This window comes from Alosa sapidissima, chromosome 8 (genome assembly GCF_018492685.1).
Source record: "Alosa sapidissima isolate fAloSap1 chromosome 8, fAloSap1.pri, whole genome shotgun sequence".
NCBI classification, from domain to species: Eukaryota; Metazoa; Chordata; class Actinopteri; order Clupeiformes; family Clupeidae; genus Alosa; species Alosa sapidissima.
The window spans coordinates 34,166,203-34,187,827 of NC_055964.1; the positions used below are offsets into that span (position 1 = coordinate 34,166,203).

At 45.3% G+C, this 21,625-nt stretch overlaps 1 protein-coding gene across 1 annotated transcript; it reads left to right on the top strand.

Moving 5' to 3' along the window:
- Positions 1-19,981, top strand: LOC121715032 (carnitine O-acetyltransferase-like). The gene is made up of 14 exons (XM_042100326.1): positions 1-170; positions 1,692-1,967; positions 3,142-3,260; positions 3,857-3,910; positions 4,379-4,544; positions 6,114-6,288; positions 7,495-7,673; positions 11,472-11,572; positions 11,854-11,979; positions 13,250-13,372; positions 14,380-14,515; positions 14,699-14,761; positions 15,241-15,378; positions 18,753-19,981. The coding sequence occupies exons 1-14, from the start codon at positions 144-146 to the stop codon at positions 18,942-18,944; spliced, it is 1,875 nt and encodes a 624-aa protein (XP_041956260.1). The 5' UTR covers positions 1-143; the 3' UTR covers positions 18,945-19,981.
- Positions 19,982-21,625: the final 1,644 nt, after the last annotated feature.

The following is a 21,625-nucleotide window of genomic DNA, read 5'->3' on the forward strand; positions in this document are numbered from 1 at the left end:
CGTCGCCCGAAGGAAGGCGGATATTCCCGAAGTCTGGGAAGATCCAAACTTCGTCCTTGTGGCGCACTGACCGCGGACGCACAGAATGACAACGCTGGTGATTTTACTCTTGTGACCCAATCTGGCAGCCTTTTGCCTTAAGCATGCTAACTCTTCTAGCCAGAACGATGGTGGGTAAATTATTTCATTCGATTTTCATTGACCAAAATACGCGAAACCAGATTAGACATGTATAATAGTAAAATACCCTCTCGGAGCGAGGTTAAGCCGAGGGACTACCCCCCTGGGTTATTGAACTACAGTATCGGTGTTATTGCAGAGCAGCTGAGTTATCTTGGAAAGCAGAGTGTGAGGAAATCAAGAGCATGATGTCTTCACGCGTGCAAACAAACAGCTAGTATTAAAGCCCATGTATATAGGTCAGCGGTAGAGCAGGCTGCTAGCCGGGTAATATCTGTTTTACTCGCGTTTGAAGGGCTTGATCTGATCCTGTGATTTAGATTAAATTAACTGGGCTCGCTTCTTTTTTAGGTTGCCCTTTCAAAATGCAAAATTCGTCCATGTGACTGACAAAAACTCAAGCAGTCATCTGATATCTGTTTATGGTTTCAGGTTGCATCAGAGAAATGCCAGTACATGCTTTGGGTGTTTGTTCTGCCAGGAGATTTATAGTCAGGTTATTAGTGCGCTGTTAGAGTTTGTGTTAGTTAGACTACCTGAACTATACCAGTGTAATAAGCTATTACGTAACCCTGCTTTAGTCATGCTATATGTATATGTCATGTTATAAGTAAGCAACAATAATGATATTACATTCTTATGGTCCTATCAAGTCTGAGGTGTTGACAAGAGCTATGCACAAATCACCTTTAAGTGTCGCCCACTACCGATGTGATCTTGCCATGGCATGCCTGCTGAGTCTTGGCTGTGAGATTTAATATGCCCAATCGGGAGGATCAAGCACCTTTGATTTAATGCTGCAACACTGCAACACTATATTGTGACAAGTAGTTGCTCACGCCAGATCGCTGTAGCAATTGCAATATTATTAATAATACTGTCCATGTGTCAGGGCGTGCATATGTTCTTCGCTGTGGTAGATAAAAAGTATGTAATTGTATTTCTGTGTTTGGTTTTATCCAAGGGATAATGAGAGTTATTGTGAGTTTGTGTGTGCAACAAACACAGGTTTGTGTGTGCAAAGTGTTCTAGTCTTGTCCGCAAGCCCAGGCAGCTGGTTTGTGTGTATGCGTGTTTGTGTGTGTGTGTTTGTGTAAAGTGTTCTCATCTCATCCGTAGAGCCAGGTGGTTGGTGTGTGTGTGTGTGTGTGTGTGTGTGTGTGTGTAAGTAACATGTCCAGTCTCGTCCATAGACCCAGGCGGCTGGTTGAGTGTGTGTGTGTAAAATGTTCTCATCTCATCCGTAGAGCCAGGTGGTTGGTGTGTGTGTGTGTGTGTGTGTGTGTGTGTGCGTGCGTGTGTGTGTGTGTGACGTGTCCCCGTCTCATCCATAGACCCAGGTGTTTGGGTATGTGTGTGTGTGTGTGTGTGTGTGTGTGTGTGTGTGTGTAATGTGTCCCCGTCTCGTCCCCAGACCCAGGTGGTTGGTGTGTGTGTGTGTGTGTGTGTGTGTGTGTGTGTGTGTGTGTGTGTGTGTGTGTGTGTGTAACGTGTCCCCGTCTCGTCCCCAGACCCAGGCGGGCCGGGCGAAGCCGGCGCTGCTGGCGCGTCCGGTGGGGGTGGTGGCGGAGTGGAAGCGGCCGGTGGTCCAGCAGGAGGGGCTGCCCCGGCTGCCGGTGCCGCCGCTGAAGCAGACGTGCGAGCGCTACCTGGCCGCGCTGGAGCCGCTGCTCTGCCCCGAGGAGATGGAGCACACGCGCAAACTCGTCAACGACTTCCTCACGTCCGGCGTCGGACACCGCCTGCAGAAGGGCCTGGAGAGACGCGCCGGCAAGACAGAGAACTGGGTAGGCCTCTCTCTGTGTGTGTGTGAGTGTGTGTGTGAGTGAGAGAACTGGGTAGGCCTCTCTCTGTGTGTGTGTGAGTGTGTGTGAGTGAGAGAGATCTGGGTAGGCCTCTCTCTGTGTGTGTGTGAGTGTGTATGAGTGAGAGAGAACTGGGTAGGCCTCTCTCTGTGTGTGTGTGAGTGTGTATGAGTGAGAGAGAACTGGGTAGGCCTCTCTCTGTGTGTGTGTGAGTGTGTGTGAGTGAGAGAGAGAGAGAGAGAGTGTGTGAGTGTGTGTGAGTGAGAGATCTGGGTAGGCCTCTCTCTGTGTGTGTGTGAGTGTGTATGAGTGAGAGAGAACTGGGTAGGCCTCTCTCTGTGTGTGTGTGAGTGTGTGTGAGTGAGAGAGAGAGAGAGAGAGTGTGTGAGTGTGTGTGAGTGAGAGAACTGGGTAGGCCTCTCTCTGTGTGTGTGTGAGTGTGTGTGAGTGAGAGATAACTGGGTAGGCCTCTCTGTGTGTGTGTGTGAGTGTGTGTGAGTGAGAGAGAGAGAGAGAGTGTGTGTGTGTGTGTGAGTGAGAGAAAGAGAGAGTGTGTGTGAGTGTGTGTGTGTGTGTGAGTGAGAGAGAGAGAGAGAGTGTGTGAGTGTGTGTGTGTGTGAGTGTGTGTGTGTGTGTGTGTGTGTGTGTGTGTGTGTGTGTGTGTGTGTGTGTGATTGTGAGAGAGAGAGAGTGGGTGTGAGTTTGTGTGTGGGTGTGTGTGTGTGTGTGAGTGTGTGTATGTGTATGTGTGTGTGTGTGTGTGTGTGTGTGTGTGTGTGTGTGTGTGTGTGTGTGTGTGAGTGTGAGAGAGAGAGAGTGGGTGTGTGTATATGCCCACTGTCAATGCCTGGAAATACACACACCCAAGTCAGACAGCTGGGTGCATTATGGGATAGCAGCTGTGGTGAGAGACTTCCTAGTTTTTATGGCATGTTGTAGGAATCTCCAGAGTGAACTAGGAAGTGGTTTGAGAAATATCCACTGGTTGGTTTCCCATGTGTGATCAGAAACCTTTCACCCCCCCCCCCCCCTCCCCACACACACACACACACACACACACACATACACACACACACACACACACACACTGAAGCTGAGCCTGTGTGTGTTTGTTAACCCCCACGTGCTCCTGTCTTTCTCTTGCTCACACACATAGCTGACCGATTGGTGGATGCAGTCGGCCTACCTGGACTCACGCATGCCCGTGGCAGTGTACACCAGTCCAGGTGTGGTCTTACCCAGAATGCACTTCCAGGATCGGCAAGGGCAAATGAGGTGAGTCAATCAGATGTGTGTAGCCTGCCATCAGCTATACCATGGTGTACAGTATGTTTAAACCTTCAGCCGCCCCTTGATGTAGCCATCAGTACAGATAAGGGGGAGGGCACACACACACACACACACACTCACACACACACACACACACACACACACACACACACACACTCACACACAGACACACACTCACACACACTCCTCCTCCACACCGACTGAAAAGTGGGGCAGTATGAGAAACCCCTCTGTGGGGGCCGTTTGATCGCGAGAGGGGGACTTGAGAGCTAGACTGACCTTTGCGCATAGTGACCCCCCCATGCATGGGGCTATTTAGAGCGCATTGCCGAGCTGCGCGCAGGCATTGCACGGCTTTTTTTAGGACCGCTGTCTCCGCTGCCAAGCTGAGAGCATTGTGTCCAGGGCAGGGCACTAAAGCCAGGCCAAAAAGCTCTGATGCCATTCCACCTCTGAGGGTTTGCTGTGCTTCTTTAAGCCCTGCTCATGGGGGTTAGACGATGTGTGAATCACTCAAAGGACATTTATAAAACCTCTTAAGAGGAACTCAATCTGATTTTGTGTTTGTGTGTACCCCACAGGTTTGCAGCTAAGCTGATAGCTGGAGTGCTCTCTTTCAAGAAGTTTCTAGATAAGTAAGTTCACTCCTCGCATTCATGATCTCATTTTCCACATGACCTCAGAAACAGGAAGAGGTTGGGTAAACATGAGTGCTGATTGGCTATATTCACTCAGAAACAGGAAGAGGTTGGGTACATGTGCGTACGGATTGGCCACATGTGCTTAGAAACAGGAAGAGGTTGGGTAAACGTGCATGCTGATTTGCCACATGTGCTCAGAAACAGGAAGAGCTTGGGGAAACGTGTGTGCTGATTGGCCATGTGCCCAGAAACATGTAGAGCTTGGGTACATGTGAGTGCTGATTGGCCACATGCGCTCAGAAGCAGGAAGAGGCTGGGTAATGGTGAGTGCTGATTGGCCACATGCGCTCAGAAGCAGGAAGATGCTGGGTAATGGTGTGTGCTGATTGGCCACATGCGCTCAGAAGCAGGAAGAGGCTGGGTAATGGTGCGTGCTGATTGGCTCTGCTCTGCTCTGTCCAGTGAGACGCTGCCCGTGCAGCACCTGGGCGGGAAGCCGCTGTGCATGGATCAGTACTACCACGTCCTGTCGTCCTGCCGCATCCCCGGACCCAAGAGGGACACCGTCGTCAACTACGCCATCGGCATGACTCCGCCCACTCACATCACCGTGGTGCACAACTTTCAGGTAGCACATGGTGTTGCAGAGCACACACACACACACACACACACACACACACACACACACACACACACACACACACACACAAAACAAGTATATAAACACCTCCTCTCTCTCTCTCTCTCACACACACACACACACACACACACACACACACACACACTCAAAACAAGTATATAAACACCTCCTCTCTCTCTCTCTCACACACACACACACACACTCAAAACAAGTATATAAACACTTTAAAAATCAGTAGCGTGCGGTGACCATACATTTTGGTAGGGCAGAAAGTCTGACTTTTTTTAATAGCCTATCATTTTGGGCTACATTAAAATTACATATTTTACAGGACTTTGCGGTATGCTTAAATCATGTCACAGTCAGAATTGTAGATCAGTAACCCATCAGTTAAATTTGCACCGTTCTCATCACGTTAAACCAGCGAAGCATAGCAACGTTGTTGCTATGGGTAAACAAAACTATTTTTTTTTTGTGTTCTGTCTGGCCTGCTAACTATCTAATATTTTTAAGTAGTTGGGTTTTATAACTGCAACTCAAGACAGTTGGGTGTTATGGATAATTGTCTGACCACTCGCTGTAGAACACCATTGCCTTCTCGTTTTTGCGCTGTCAAAAGATGCTATTAAATCCACTAGAAGCTAGCTACTAAACCAAGGAAGACACCAGGGTTAGCTAACGTATCTTCTAATTTCAACCTCTCAAATAGTTTTTTTAAACAGAAACTCAACACGGTTAACAGGTGCAACACTACTCGCCATTTCTGCATATTGAAATGAAACGATAGTCCTAATTTATAACTGGCGGAATAATTTGAGTAGGCTAGTTCTAGAATATGACCATGGGGCAGACTACTTTACGACCATACAGGCGTCTTTTAGCGCGGATTGAAGTCCTTATTGAAGCCGCCAGGGTTATGCGATAATTTATTGAGGAATGCGATCGTCGAGGTGCCCTGCCCCAACATTGCATGACAGATTAAACTCAACGAGAATCGCCACCATCATCCAAAAGTTGATGTCAATAGACCAAAAATAGTTGGAAAGCCTACAGAAACTATAGATAATTAATGTGACAATCACATTATTAAAAGTAGACTTGGAGCAATGATTTACTGAGGAACTATTTTTTGTGGAGGATGCTTCAGGTAGTTCGCTGCCCCACATGCCCATATGGACCGCATGCTCCTGTTAAAAATACTCCATTGTAAAAATAAATAATAATAAATAAATAAATGCGCCATTGTGTACTGAAGATTCAGCAGACACTGAACACATTGCACACATTGCACACATTGCACACATTGTTTCTTGTGTATGCTAAAGTAGTGTAGAAACACACTCGCACTGTGTTATTGTACACTGTTGTTTTGCATTTGTTGTTTGAAGTTTTTCCGTGTTTGTTTTGATGGTGCTGGTGTGTGTGCTCGGAGCAGTTCTTCATCCTGGACGTGTATAACAGTGATGGCACCCCCCTGACGGTTCTCTCTCCCCTGTGTGTGTGTGTGTGTGTGTGTGTGTGTGTGTGTGTGTGTGTGTGTGTGTGTGCTCGGAGCAGTTCTTCATCCTGGACGTGTATAACAGTGATGGCACCCCCCTGACGGTGGATCAGCTGTACATTCAGCTGGAGAAGATCTGGAACTCGTCCCTGCAGACCAACAAGGAGCCCATCGGCATCCTCACCTCCCAGCACCGCAACACCTGGGGCAAGGCCTACAATAACCTCATCAAAGGTAACACACACACACACACACACCTCCCAGCATCACAACACCTGGGGCAAGGCCTACAACAACCTCATCAAAGGTAACACACACACAACCTCATCAAAGGTAACACACACACAACCTCATCAAAAGTAACACACACACAACCTCATCAAAGGTAACACACACACAACCTCATCAAAGGTAACACACACACAACTTTATGAAAAGTAACACACACACAACCTTATCAAAAGTAACACACACACAACCTTATCAAAGGTAACACACACACAACCTCATCAAAGGTAACACACACACAACTTTATGAAAAGTAACACACACACAACCTTATCAAAAGTAACACACACACAACCTTATCAAAGGTAACACACACACACACCTCCCACCACCACAACACCTGGGGCAAGGCCTACAACAACCTCATCAAAGGTAACACACACACAATCTCATCAAAGGTAACACACACACACACACCTCCCAGCACCACAACACCTGGGGCAAGGCCTACAACAACCTCATCAAAGGTAATACACACACACAACCTCATCAAAGGTAACACACACACACACACCTCCCAGCACCGCAACACCTGGGGCAAGGCCTACAACAACCTCATCAAAGGTAACACACACACAACCTTATCAAAGGTAACACACACGCAATCTCATCAAAGGTAACACACACACACACACACACACACCTCGCAGCACCGCAACACCTGGGGCAAGGCCTACAATAACCTCATCAAAGGTAACACACACACACACACACCTCCCAGCACCGCAACACCTGGGGCAAGGCCTACAGTACAACAACCTCATCAAAGGTAACACACACACAACCTTATCAAAGGTAACACACGCAACCTCATCAAAGGTAACACACACACACACACAACCTCATCAAAGGTAACACACACAGCAATGTCATCACAGGTATAGAACATACACACAACCTCATTAAAGGTAGAACATACACATAACATCATCAAAGTTAGAAAATATGCACAACCTCATCAAAGGTAGAACATATGCATTACCTCATCAAAGGTAGAATATACGCACAAGATCATCAAAAGTAAAATATATGCACAATCTCATGGAAGACAACATACACACAAGCTTAGGGCAAGGGCCTTATATTCAAGGTTCAGCACCAATCCTTGTGTTTGTTTGAATCATGTATTCTCTGTTTGTTCTGGGGCGCCAGATAAGACTAATAAAGAGTCTGTGCGGGCGATCCAGAAGAGCATATTCACCGTGTGCCTGGACGCCCCGCTGCCCAGCGTGTCTGACCAGCTGTACTACAGCCGGGTGGCCGCCCAGATGCTGCACGGCGGGGGTAGTCGCTGGAACAGTGGCAACCGCTGGTTTGATAAGACCCTGCAGGTCAGTGCCCGCCACAGTGCCACCCTTTGTGGACTGGGAACCCTGGGACATGCGTGGGGTCTTGGCTACTCTATTCTATTCTACTCTCCACTCCTCTATTCTACTCTCCTGTATTCTACTCATCTCTACTCTACTCCTCTCTACTCTACTCATCTCTACTCTACTCATCTCTACTCTACTCATCTCTACACTACTCTACTCTATTCTACTCTACTCATCTCTACACTACTCTACTGTATCGTACTCTACTCTACTCTTCTGTATTCTACTCATATTGTTGTTTCTAAATGTCTTTCCCAGTCCACACCTCTTATTGATTTCATGAAATGTGAATGCTAGTTGGTCATCAAACTAGGACTAATGAACACAATCAGGACAAAGCAACCAGACCAGCAGCAGACTGTTGGCAGTGGAAGGGATGAGAAGAGGAGTAGTTATGAGAGGAGTAGTTATGAGAGGAGTAGTTATGAGAGGAGTAGTTATGAGAGGAGTGTTGTGAGAGGAGTAGTTATGAGAGGAGTAGTTATGAGAGGAGTAGTTATGAGAGGAGTAGTTATGAGAGGAGTAGTTATGAGAGGAGTGTTGTGAGAGGAGTAGTTATGAGAGGAGTAGTTATGAGAGGAGTAGTTATGAGAGGAGTGTTGTGAGAGGAGTAGTTATGAGAGGAGTAGTTATGAGAGGAGTAGTTATGAGAGGAGTGTTGTGAGAGGAGTAGTTATGAGAGGAGTAGTTATGAGAGGAGTAGTTATGAGAGGAGTGTTGTGAGAGGAGTAGTTATGAGAGGAGTAGTTATGAGAGGAGTAGTTATGAGAGGAGTAGTTATGAGAGGAGTAGTTATGAGAGGAGTAGTTATGAGAGGAGTAGTTATGAGAGGAGTGTTGTGAGAGGAGTAGTTATGAGAGGAGTAGTTATGAGAGGAGTAGTTATGAGAGGAGTGTTGTGAGAGGAGTGTTGTGAGAGGAGTAGTTATGAGAGGAGTAGTTATGAGAGGAGTAGTTATGAGAGGAGTAGTTATGAGAGGAGTAGTTATGAGAGGAGAGGAGTAGTTATGAGAGGAGTGTTGTGAGAGGAGTAGTTATGAGAGGAGTAGTTATGAGAGGAGTAGTTATGAGAGGAGTAGTTGTGAGAGGAGTAGTTATGAGAGGAGTAGTTATGAGAGGAGTGTTATGAGAGGAGTAGTTATGAGAGGAGTAGTTATGAGAGGAGTAGTTATGAGAGGAGTAGTTATGAGAGGAGTAGTTATGAGAGGAGTGTTGTGAGAGGAGTGTTGTGAGAGGAGTAGTTATGAGAGGAGTAGTTATGAGAGGAGTAGTTATGAGAGGAGTAGTTATGAGAGGAGAGGAGTAGTTATGAGAGGAGTGTTGTGAGAGGAGTAGTTATGAGAGGAGTAGTTATGAGAGGAGTAGTTATGAGAGGAGAGGAGTAGTTATGAGAGGAGTGTTGTGAGAGGAGTAGTTATGAGAGGAGTAGTTATGAGAGGAGTAGTTATGAGAGGAGTAGTTATGAGAGGAGTAGTTATGAGAGGAGAGGAGTAGTTATGAGAGGAGTGTTGTGAGAGGAGTAGTTATGAGAGGAGTAGTTATGAGAGGAGTAGTTATGAGAGGAGAGGAGTAGTTATGAGAGGAGTGTTGTGAGAGGAGTAGTTATGAGAGGAGTAGTTATGAGAGGAGTAGTTATGAGAGGAGTGTTGTGAGAGGAGTAGTTATGAGAGGAGTAGTTATGAGAGGAGTAGTTATGAGAGGAGTAGTTATGAGAGGAGTAGTTATGAGAGGAGTAGTTATGAGAGGAGTAGTTATGAGAGGAGTAGTTATGAGAGGAGTGTTGTGAGAGGAGTGTTGTGAGAGGAGTAGTTATGAGAGGAGTAGTTATGAGAGGAGTAGTTATGAGAGGAGTAGTTATGAGAGGAGTAGTTATGAGAGGAGTAGTTATGAGAGGAGTAGTTATGAGAGGAGTGTTGTGAGAGGAGTAGTTATGAGAGGAGTAGTTATGAGAGGAGAGGAGTAGTTATGAGAGGAGTAGTTATGAGAGGAGTAGTTATGAGAGGAGTGTTGTGAGAGGAGTGTTGTGAGAGGAGTAGTTATGAGAGGAGAGGAGTAGTTATGAGAAGAGTAGTTATGAGAGGAGTAGTTATGAGAGGAGTGTTGTGAGAGGAGTGTTGTGAGAGGAGTAGTTATGAGAGGAGTAGTTATGAGAGGAGTAGTTATGAGAGGAGTAGTTATGAGAGGAGTAGTTATGAGAGGAGAGGAGTAGTTATGAGAGGAGTGTTGTGAGAGGAGTAGTTATGAGAGGAGTAGTTATGAGAGGAGTAGTTATGAGAGGAGTAGTTATGAGAGGAGTAGTTATGAGAGGAGTAGTTATGAGAGGAGTGTTGTGAGAGGAGTAGTTATGAGAGGAGTAGTTATGAGAGGAGTGTTGTGAGAGGAGTAGTTATGAGAGGAGTAGTTATGAGAGGAGTAGTTATGAGAGGAGTAGTTATGAGAGGAGTAGTTATGAGAGGAGTAGTTATGAGAGGAGTGTTGTGAGAGGAGTAGTTATGAGAGGAGTAGTTATGAGAGGAGTAGTTATGAGAGGAGTAGTTATGAGAGGAGTAGTTATGAGAGGAGTAGTTATGAGAGGAGTAGTTGTGAGAGGAGTAGTTGTGAGAGGAGTAGTTATGAGAGGAGTAGTTATGAGAGGAGTAGTTATGAGAGGAGTAGTTATGAGAGGAGTAGTTATGAGAGGAGTAGTTGTGAGAGGAGTAGTTATGAGAGGAGTAGTTATGAGAGGAGTGTTGTGAGAGGAGTGTTGTGAGAGGAGTAGTTATGAGAGGAGTAGTTATGAGAGGAGTAGTTATGAGAGGAGTAGTTATGAGAGGAGTAGTTATGAGAGGAGAGGAGTAGTTATGAGAGGAGTGTTGTGAGAGGAGTAGTTATGAGAGGAGTAGTTATGAGAGGAGTGTTATGAGAGGAGTAGTTATGAGAGGAGTAGTTATGAGAGGAGTAGTTATGAGAGGAGTAGTTATGAGAGGAGTGTTGTGAGAGGAGTAGTTATGAGAGGAGTAGTTATGAGAGGAGTAGTTATGAGAGGAGTAGTTATGAGAGGAGTAGTTATGAGAGGAGTAGTTATGAGAGGAGTGTTGTGAGAGGAGTAGTTATGAGAGGAGTAGTTATGAGAGGAGTAGTTATGAGAGGAGTAGTTATGAGAGGAGTAGTTATGAGAGGAGTAGTTATGAGAGGAGTAGTTGTGAGAGGAGTAGTTGTGAGAGGAGTAGTTATGAGAGGAGTAGTTATGAGAGGAGTAGTTATGAGAGGAGTGTTATGAGAGGAGTGTTGTGAGAGGAGTAGTTATGAGAGGAGTAGTTATGAGAGGAGTAGTTATGAGAGGAGTAGTTATGAGAGGAGTGTTGTGAGAGGAGTGTTGTGAGAGGAGTAGTTATGAGAGGAGTAGTTATGAGAGGAGTAGTTATGAGAGGAGTAGTTATGAGAGGAGTAGTTATGAGAGGAGTAGTTATGAGAGGAGTAGTTATGAGAGGAGTAGTTATGAGAGGAGTAGTCTGGTCCACTTGCAGCTTGTCATGTGTGTTTGCAGCTTGTCATGTGTGTTTGCAGCTGGTCATGTGTGTTTGCAGCTGGTCATGTGTGTTTGCAGCTGGTCATGTGTGTTTGCAGCTGGTCATGTGTGTTTGCAGCTTGTCATGTGTGTTTGCAGCTGGTCATGTGTGTTTGCAGCTTGTCATGTGTGTTTGCAGCTGGTCATGTGTGTTTGCAGCTGGTCATGTGTGTTTGCAGCTGGTCATGTGTGTTTGTTTTCCCCTCTCAGTTCATCATTGGAGAGGACGGCTCGTGTGGACTCGTCTATGAGCATGCACCAACAGAGGGTCCTCCCATCATGTATCTGGTGGACTATGTGGTCGAGTACATGTAAGTACCCAACCTACCCAACCCAGTGGTCGAGTATATGTAAGTACCCAACCCAGGGTCACCAGGATGCTAGCGTGTCAGGGTACTTGAGGGTTATCAGAGTTTATAATTAGTCTGCTAGTCTGTCTGGATGGAAGGATCAGTGTTATAGTCTGTCTGAGTAGATATGTGCTATCAGTGTAGTAAATTATTATTTATCTACCATGTTTGAGCAGTGCTCTCTTTGTGTGTGTGTGTGTGTATTGGTGTGTGTGTGTGTGTGTGTGTGTGTGTCGTGACAGGAAGAGGTCCCCGACCCAGATGGTCCGTACTCCCATGATCCCGCTGCCGATGCCCCACAAGCTCCGCTTCAACATCACCCCCGAGATCAAGAAGGACATCGAGAAGGCCAAGCAGAATATGAACATGTAAGCAGAGACACAGCACTCAAAGCATCCTCTATAGAAATGTATGGGCTTAGTTTAGAATGGCAATATAACGCATCCTCCATAGAAATGCATGGGCTTAGTTTAGAATGGCAATATAAAGCATCCTCCATAGAAATGCATGGGCTTAGTTTAGAATGGCAATATAAAGCATCCTCTATAGAAATGCATGTGCTTAGTTTAGAATGGCAATATAACGCATCCTCCATAGAAATGCATGGGCTTAGTTTAGAATGGCAATATAAAGCATCCTCCATAGAAATGCATGGGCTTAGTTTAGAATGGCAATATAACGCATCCTCCATAGAAATGCATGGGCTTAGTTTAGAATGGCAATATAACGCATCCTCCATAGAAATGCATGGGCTTAGTTTAGAATGGCAATATATTGGCTGCCATATTGCTGAGGGCAAACAGCTCACTGTCTATCAGAGACACCTGTCTGATTTCCACTTGGAGACACCTGTAATTCCATTGGCCTTCAGTGATATACCGCTTGGTTGTTGCCCCCACCAAGATGGCGGCACTATTGACTTACGTTCTGGAGCCCAATGTGGTATCTAGGTTTCTAATATCTATGCCCAAAAGGACTTGATGAGTCCGCAGGGTGCTGTGGCTAAGAGGGAGAGAGAGGAAACACCGTCGTCGCTGCTGCTGTTGTGTAGATTGTATGAGGGTTTGGTGGGGTTGCTGCTTCATGGTGGGGCTGCTTCGTGGTGGGGTTGCTGCTTCATGGTGGGGTTGCTGCTTCATGGTGGGGACGCTGCTTCATGGTGGGGTCGCTGCTTCGTGGTGGGGTTGCTGCTTCGTGGTGGGGTCGCTGCTTCGTGGTGGGGTCGCTGCTTCGTGGTGGGGTCGCTGCTTCGTGGTGGGGTCGCTGCTTCGTGGTGGGGTCGCTGCTTCGTGGTGGGGACGCTGCTTCGTGGTGGGGTTGCTGCTTCGTGGTGGGGTTGCTGCTTCGTACACAGTAGACCTGGGTAGATCTGGGTTCAATACCCAACCGTTTCAACTCTCAGTAACTTGCTTCGGCTAAAAGCACCATCTAAATACCTTAACCTTTGCATTATTTATTACAGACCTGTCATGGAACTGCTGACATTACCAACAATATATAGCATCATAGTTTTTATTTAAATTAACCATGTAAATACATTAATGTGCTCAGTAATCTCAGTCATCTGAAAGAGTCCAGTAAAATGCTTCTCCAGTGAAGATGTTCATTATGTCCCCTGTCCTCTCTTCTGTCCTGCAGCATGGTCCATGATCTGGACGTGAGGGCGTTTATATTTTCCGAGTTTGGGAAAGAAGTCCTTAAAGCCAACAAGATGAGTCCAGATGGCTTCATCCAGATGGCCATGCAGTTGGCCTACTACAGGTCTGACCATTACTGACCGTCTACTGACCATCTACTACAGATTAGAGATCTGACCATAACTGACCGTCTACTACAGATTAGAGATCTGATCATTACTGACCGTCTACTACAGATTAGAGATCTCTACAGATTAGAGGTCTGACCATTTCTGACCGTGTACTACAGTTTAGAGATCTGATCATTACTGACCGTCTACTACAGATTAGAGTTCTGACCATAACTGACCGTCTACTACAGATTAGAGATCTGACCATAACTGACCGTCTATTACAGATTAGAGATCTCTACAGATTAGAGATCTGACCATAACTGACCGTCTATTACAGATTAGAGATCTCTACAGATTAGAGTTCTGACCATTATTGACCATCTACTACAGATTAGAGATCTGACCATTACTGATCGTCTACTACAGATACTACAGATTAGAGATCTGACCATTACTGACCATCTACTACAGATTAGAGATCTGACCATTACTGATCATCTACTACAGATTAGAGTTCTGAGCATTACTGACCGTCTACTACAGATTAGAGTTCTAACCATTACTGACGGTCTACTACAGATTAGAGTTCTGACCATTACTGACCATCTACTACAGATTGGAGTTCTGACCATTACTAACACATTACTGACCGTCTACTACAGATTAGAGGTCTGACCATTACTGACGGTCTACTACAGATTAGAGTTCTGACCATTACTGATCGTCTACTACAGATTAGAGTGTGATTAACTGATGATTTGCTACAGTAGGCTCAAGGTTTAATCAGTCATCACTGAGAGTACATTAATGTCCTGTATGTATTGATGGCTCTTCTCATGTCAGGTGAGAGCCAGGTCAGATAGAGTAAGTGTGTTTTGTGTTTACTGTTAAAGACTGCATAGTTTGGTATTGAACACATCTGTATTGAACGCGGTACGAATATGTGTACATTTACACCTCCACTGTGTTATGTTAAAGAATATAAGGAGGATGTTCACAAGACCTTGTTGTGTTATAGAATGTATAAGGAATGCTGCTCCACCTATGAGAGTTCATCCCTGAGGATGTTTAAGCTGGGCAGAACGGAAACAATCCGCTCCACCTCCGTAGACTCGTTCGCATTTGTTAAAGCCATGGACGACCCAGCCAAACAGGTCAGTCAACTTTCACTTAAGTGTCTGTCATGTGTAGACATGTGTGTAAGGGTGTGGGTGCATGTTTCTGTTTTTTGGCTCTGTGTGTGTGTGTGTGTGTGTGTGTGTGAGAGAGAGAGAGAGATGCCTGTCTTCGGATACACCTGATTTACTTTGTGTATTTGGTGTTGTGTGTGTTGACAGAACTCTGAGAAAGTGGCCCTATTGGTGAAGGCCATCAAATCCCACAGAACTTATGCTGACCAGGTGAGATCACATGCAGTAGCTTACTGACCACCACCACAGTGCAAGTCACATATGACCTGCCATTTTACAATTAAACACTTCAAACATTCTACATTTAAACACTTCAAGATGTTCAGTTTATTTTGATCATGTTTTTATTTCTATTTTATCAGAGCAAATCTAAACCTCTCACAGGGTGGTCAGTCTTTGTTCAAGTTAGTTCTAAGCGTTGTCAGATATACCAGTGTTGGTCATTCCACTACTCTTGTGTTAAAAATCAGTCACCATGCCATGTGCCACAAACACACACACACACACACACACACACACACACACATAAGCTATGTTTGGTTTCTGTGTTTTAGCTGACCTCTACTAGTCTGCTTAACCGGGTCTCTCCCCCCTCTCTCTCTCTCTCTCTCTCTCTCTCTCTCTCTCTCTCTCTTTCTCTCTCTCCCTCTCTCTCTGCCCCTCTTCCTCCCCCCCCCCCCCCCCCGCAGGCTATTCATGGGCAGGCCATTGACCGGCACCTGCTGGGTCTGAAGATGATAGCCATTGAGGACCTCACCTCCCTCCCTGAGCTCTTTATGGACACGGCCTACGCTGTGGCTATGCACTATAACCTCTATACCAGTCAGGTGTGTGTGTGTGTATGTATGTGTGTGTGTGTGTATATGTGTGTGTGTTTGTGTGTGTGTGTGTGTCTGTGAGTGTGCGTGTGTGTATGTATGTGTGCGTGTGCGTGTGTGTGTATGTGTGTGTGTGTGTGTGTGTATATGTGTGTGTGTGTTTGTGTGTGTGTGTGTGTGTGTGTCTGTGAGTGTGCGTGTGTGTATGTATGTGTGCGTGTGTGTGTGTGTCTGTGTGTGTCTGTGTGTGTGTGTGTGTGTGTGTGTATCTGTGAGTGTGTGTGTGTGTGCGTGTCTGTGAGTGTGTGTGTGCGTGTGTGGCCCATGACTCGTTCACTTTCCACTGGTTACGGTATCCATGTAATTCAACCCTTCTCCCCCTCATCTCCCACGGCTGAGTAGTGTCATCGTGTCTGCTGTTTTCAGACATGGAAGGGCTCTTTAAACATCATTATAAACTTCAGCATAACCAGAGAGTATTAGTGTCAACATCTGGCCACCAGCTGAGAAAGGCAAGCGGGAGAGTTGTGCTCCATAAACAGGATGTGTTTATTGTGCTCCATAAACAGGATGTGTTTATTCTGCTCCATAAACAGGATGTGAGGGTGACAGTCACATGTACACATCCTGTGCTGTGACGTGTCATTTCCCAGAGGTGGTTCTAACGCAGCATACACATTGCTAGTGATTCACTTATCGCCTGTGATGTGTACACATGTGATTCACTTATCGCCCGTGACGTGTACATGTGATTCACTTATCGCCCGTGACTTGTACACACGTGATTCACTTATCGCCCGATGAAATAGTTGAAATTATTTTAACTTTCTTTGCTTAACGTTTTGCATCACCAATGGTTATTTCTGTAATCGCTGAATTACGTTGACACTCCATACGTTGGACCGGGGAAATGTCATACACACTCCATACGTTGGACCGGGGAAATGTCATACAGATACATTTCTCAGCCCCACGAAATTAGATAGATAGATTGATAGATAGATACTTTATTGATCCCCAAGGGGAAATTCAAGAGCTGGAATCATATCACTGATTCCAATGTGTAAGACAGGTAGCGGTAACACATTACATCTAGTTATTCATTCACAGGACGTTCAGTTCTACTAACGCAACGTTTCACATCACCAGTGGTTATTCCACCTGTAATGGCTGAATTACAGGAACACTCCATTGTCTTCTGTGCTAGTCTCCTGAGTGTGTGTGACTGGGCCTTAAAGGAATAATCCAGAGTAAAATGCACTTTAGATTAATTTACGGATGATTGGGAGTACATACGTTGAGTTGACATCAAAATCATGTCATTCGGATGTGTTTTGAGAAAGTTCGATGTTACCGTTTTTAGTCAAAACTCGTTAGCCTGGAAGTGACCCGGGCATGTCATTTTGCCGCTACAAAACGCTATTTTTATACCTCTTCTACAGTTCCAAACAACATTACACTTACGTGGTAGTGAGTAGAGGGTCCCTAAAGCCAAACCGAAGTATCCCGAGGTCTTTATGTGGTCGGATAGAGAGTCCACATAACACAGGTTGGAATTTTGAAATGTCACGTGATGTCGCTGTTTCAAAATTCCAACCTGTTAGTAAGCTAGGGTTTGCTGTTGCATACAACTTCATTTCAATTTCGAAAGAAATACTGGACTATGTTTTTTTTTTTTTTAAAAACGGCGACGAAATTGTGAATTTCCAGAGGGTGTTACTCCACACTCGGCAATCGACTCCTACGGACTTTTCCCTAAAGATGGCAGCTGCAGCAGCAACATTTCCGGAAAGGTACTGGCTTGATGAAATTCATTCTGGACTCTCTATCCGACCACATAAAGACCTCGGGATACTTCGGTTTGGCTTTAGGGACCCTCTACTCACTACCACGTAAGTGTAATGTTGTTTGGAACTGTAGAAGAGGTATAAAAATAGCGTTTTGTAGCGGCGAAATTACATGCCCTGGTCACTTCCAGGCTAACGAGTTTTGACTAAAAACGGTAAAATCGAACTTTCTCAAAACACATCCGAATGACATGATTTTGATGTCAACTCAACATATTTCCTCCCAATCATCTGTAAATTGATCTAAAGTGCATTTTACTCCGGATAATTCCTTTAAGACAGACTGTGTGATGCATACCTGTCAACATTTAGCTTTCCAAAAACGGGAGATTTTTTTTCGGGGGGGGGGTGGTCAGTGATACCGGATCTGTGTTTGCATATTTAATACGTTTCATACACGTGTTTCAACACTGCATTTGGGTCGTTGCTTTTACCATTACCATTACCTTACGCATGCCAGTTATGTATCCACCAGCTGCCTGCCTGCAGCCTACTTCCAAAACTCCAAAGCTGCTTGCTGTCAGATTTGGTTCCGAGAAAACAAGTTCAGTGTATCAACAAGACTCAATAACAGTTTATGTGATGTGTTAATCAATTAAATTCCCAACAATTTCACAACAGCTAGTTCTGGAGTAGGCCATTCATCTAGCCCGCTTGCTTACGACGAGACTCAGGCTGAGCAGTTGGCACCTTATTTGGGTTTTGGGTTGCCAGGTTTTAGCCTATGACAAAACGGTTGAAATTGAAACTAAGTGATCGTGTATGTGTAGGGTATATTTAATAAACAATCTGGCAACCTGAATGCATCAATGATTTTAAAATGAAGTTTGATGGCCATGCAAATTACGGGAGTTTTCCGGGAGAAATAACAAAACGGGAGGGTGCTGGGAGATGACCTTGAAATACGGGAGAAACCCGGGAAAAACGGGAGTGTTGACAGGTATGGTGTGATGTCTCCTGTGTGTGTGTGACTGTGTGATGTCTCCTGTGTGTGTGTGTGTGTAACTGTGTGATGTCTCCTGTGTGTGTGTGTGACTGGGCTTTAAGACAGGCTGTGTGATGTCTCCTGTGTGTGTGTGTGTGACTCTGCTAGTCTCCTGTGTGTGTGTGTGACTGTGCTAGTCTCCTGTGTGTGTGTGTGAGTGTGTGATGTCTACTGTGTGTGTGTGTGTGTGTGTGTGTGACTGTGTGATGTCTTGTGTGTGACTGTGTGATGTCTCCTGTGTGTGTGTGTGTGTGATGTCTCCTGTGTGATGTCTTCTGTGTGTGTGTGATGTCTCCTGTGTGTGTGTGTGTGTGTGACTGTGTGATGTCTCCTGTGTGTGTGTGTGTGTGTGTGTGATGTCTCCTGTGTGTGTGATGTCTCCTGTGTGTTTGTGAGTGTGTGACTGTGTGATGTCTCCTGTGTGTGTGTGTGTGACTGTGTGATGTCTCCTGTGTGTGTGTGTGTGTAACTGTGTGATGTCTCCTGTGTGTGTAACTGTGTGATGTCTCCTGTGTGTGTGTGTGTGTGTAACTGTGTGATGTCTATTCCAGGTGGGCTCCAAGACAGACTGCCTGATGTGCCTGGGTCCGATCGTTCCGGATGGCTACGGCGTGTGCTACAACCCCATGGCCAGCCACATCAACCTCAGTGTGACGGCCTTCAACAGCTGCGAGGAGACCAACGCCACCAGGTTCTCCCAGTCCCTGGAGGAGGCGCTGCAGGACATGAGGAAGATGCTGTAGTAGCCCACGGCAACGTCCAGACCCAGCGACTGTAGCCCATGGCAACGTCCAGGCCCAGCGACTGAGGACTGTGAGGGACGCATGGCACGCATGTCCCGGAATAAGCTAACAGACTCGAAACTAGGCCTACCAGAGCAGGGAAACACCCTCTTACACTCACACACACACACACACACGCACAGGTACACACACACACACACACACACACACACACACACACACACACACACACACACACACACACGCACAGGTACACACACACACACACACACACACACACACACAGAGGCACACACACACATACACACACACACATATATATGTTAGGGGGAACTCTGTACTCTTGTCGGACTTGGCCAAGATTTGCTTGTTTCTTAAGTGTCCCACCACGTCCCACGTGACAGAATTGGGTGATAGGCGGTCAGCCTGTTCCAGTAGGAGGGTGACATAACAAAGGTTGCCTTGGCGACTATCTCCCTTAGTGCTCTAACCCAGCTCTAACTGGCTAGTGAGTAATGACCAGAGGCTGGGGCTGAGAGCCAAACGCTCCAATGTGTGTATCCCAGAAGTGTGTGTGTGTCCCCGAGGAGCTCTATGTACTAAAGTGGTGTGATCTGCTGACACTTGCTTCGGCAGACACAGGACAGCCAAACTCCAGCCACTCAGGTCGTTTATTTAAAAAAACAAAAACCCTTTGTGTTGTACAGACAACACCCTTTGTTGTGTTCGAACATATTTAAAGTCTTTGTGTTGTCTTAAGAATGCTATTTACAGTGTTTGTTTTGGAGTTCTTGCCTGCTGACGACCATGTTACTGCGAAGTCTTTGACTTTGACTCTATTTGACCAAGTGCTCCAACTTCTACTGCAGACTCCACTAGGAGATGCAGCAGTATAAAGCTCCCTGTGCCTTCGCTACGGTTTCTTATACCAGAGTTGCTACATGTAGTAACTCCATTCTGTCTGAAATGGAAACTTATTTCATGAAGAGAGAGATATAACATTTGTATCACTTTGAAATAAACAATTAAGCATCATATATTATCTTATACTGTACCTTATAGGCTACTAAATATATATATATATATATATATATATATATATATATATGACTAATTAGTATGGGGAATCGTGTAATTTTAGGAACAGTTCATATAGATTTTTTGATAAATATACACATAATAAGGTAGACAAGTGAGATACAGACTATTTGCAAAAGATGTATTGCATCATTTGCCAAGAAATTTGGAGAACAAATGGAAAAAAATGAAAATTGTTTTAAAACCTGCATCTTGTTTCATTATTGAAGAGTTCAACAAAACATTGTCATTGTCACTCAAGTATTTATCCTCACCACTGTCACTGTCTTTTTAATATTGGTGCACATCTCCTCAGAGCCTTCACACCTGCAAAGTTGTGTGAATGGTCAGTTGTTACTCTTGCAAGAACACTTTCTACTGCATTGGCTGGCAAGCTCCACAACAGCCTCTGGTGCTGGTGGAAGTTTTGACAAAACAGGAGCCCATTGCCCATCAACAATTTGCCTCCATCCCAGTGATAGTGAGTCAAGAATCTTTGGAGCAGGCACTGTATCTTGTGCCCAAACATTTGCTTGCCTGTGTGCTCTTAGAATTTCAATTTCAACTTAATTTCACTTATAGAGCATCAAAACATTACCCATGTCTCATGGCGCTTTACAGAGTGTTAAACATTCAGACAGAGCCAATGAGTAACAGGGGCGAGGAAAAACTCCCAAGAATTGGAAAAACATATAGGATGAAACCTCAAGCAGATCCACAACTCAAGGGCCTGACCCATCCGCCTGTGGTCAGTTACAGGACAGTAAGGTCTATATACAGAGAATAGAACATGGTATTTAGAGCCACCTGAGGTATATGTGACAAAGTGGTTAGATGGTTACATACTCAGTATGATAATGCATGAATCCTATTTAGTGTTAAATTCAAATAGTCCAGTGTAGGGGATGAATTGTCCATAGGGATTAGGAGTTCTCATCGGGCAAGTAGTGGGTCTCTAGGCTGCGCGGGCAGGAATCCGAGCATTATTCCCCTCTACTCACTTCAATAGATGATGACCTTCAACGCTGGAAGAACCTCCCATTATCCATCATGGGCAGAATCTCAGTAATCAAAATGACAATACTGCCCAAAATAAACTATCTATTCTCTATGATTCCAACCCAGCCCACCACCCTCTGGTTTAAGTCTCTCGATTCATTAATCACTAAATTCTACTGGAAAGATAAGACCCCAAGGATCAAACTCGCCACTCTCCAAAAACCAAAAGCAATGGGAGGACTAGAGGCACTTCCAGCACTATGCCCTGGCCAACCAGCTCCACTTCATCCACAAATGGCTACACCCCACCCCCTCAGACAACACCTGGTTAGACCTAGAACAAACAATCTGTAAAGAAATTAAAATCTCAGATCTCCCTTTCTGCAGTCAGTCGGTCAAAAAACATCCATCCTTCAAAGCCCCAACAATTTCAGCTACTCTGACAGCCTGGTGGAGATTCTACCACATCACTGATTCACCTATAGCACCATCAATTCGCACCCCGATTTGGAATAACCCAGATTTCACCGTCAATAAAAAAACACTTAACTTTCACACATGGATGGGAAAGGGCATCACTCACCTTCAACACATTCTTCAAGACA

What these genes read in the sequence shown, in the direction of transcription:
- LOC121715032 (XM_042100326.1), top strand. Translation starts at nt 144, where the DNA reads ATGCTAACTCTTCTAGCCAGAACGATG. An exon ending in CTACAATAACCTCATCAAAG is followed by an intron (nt 6,289 to 7,494) that starts GTAACACACACA and finishes CTGGGGCGCCAG; the next exon opens with ATAAGACTAATAAAGAGTCT. An exon ending in GACTATGTGGTCGAGTACAT is followed by an intron (nt 11,573 to 11,853) that starts GTAAGTACCCAA and finishes GTGTCGTGACAG; the next exon opens with GAAGAGGTCCCCGACCCAGA.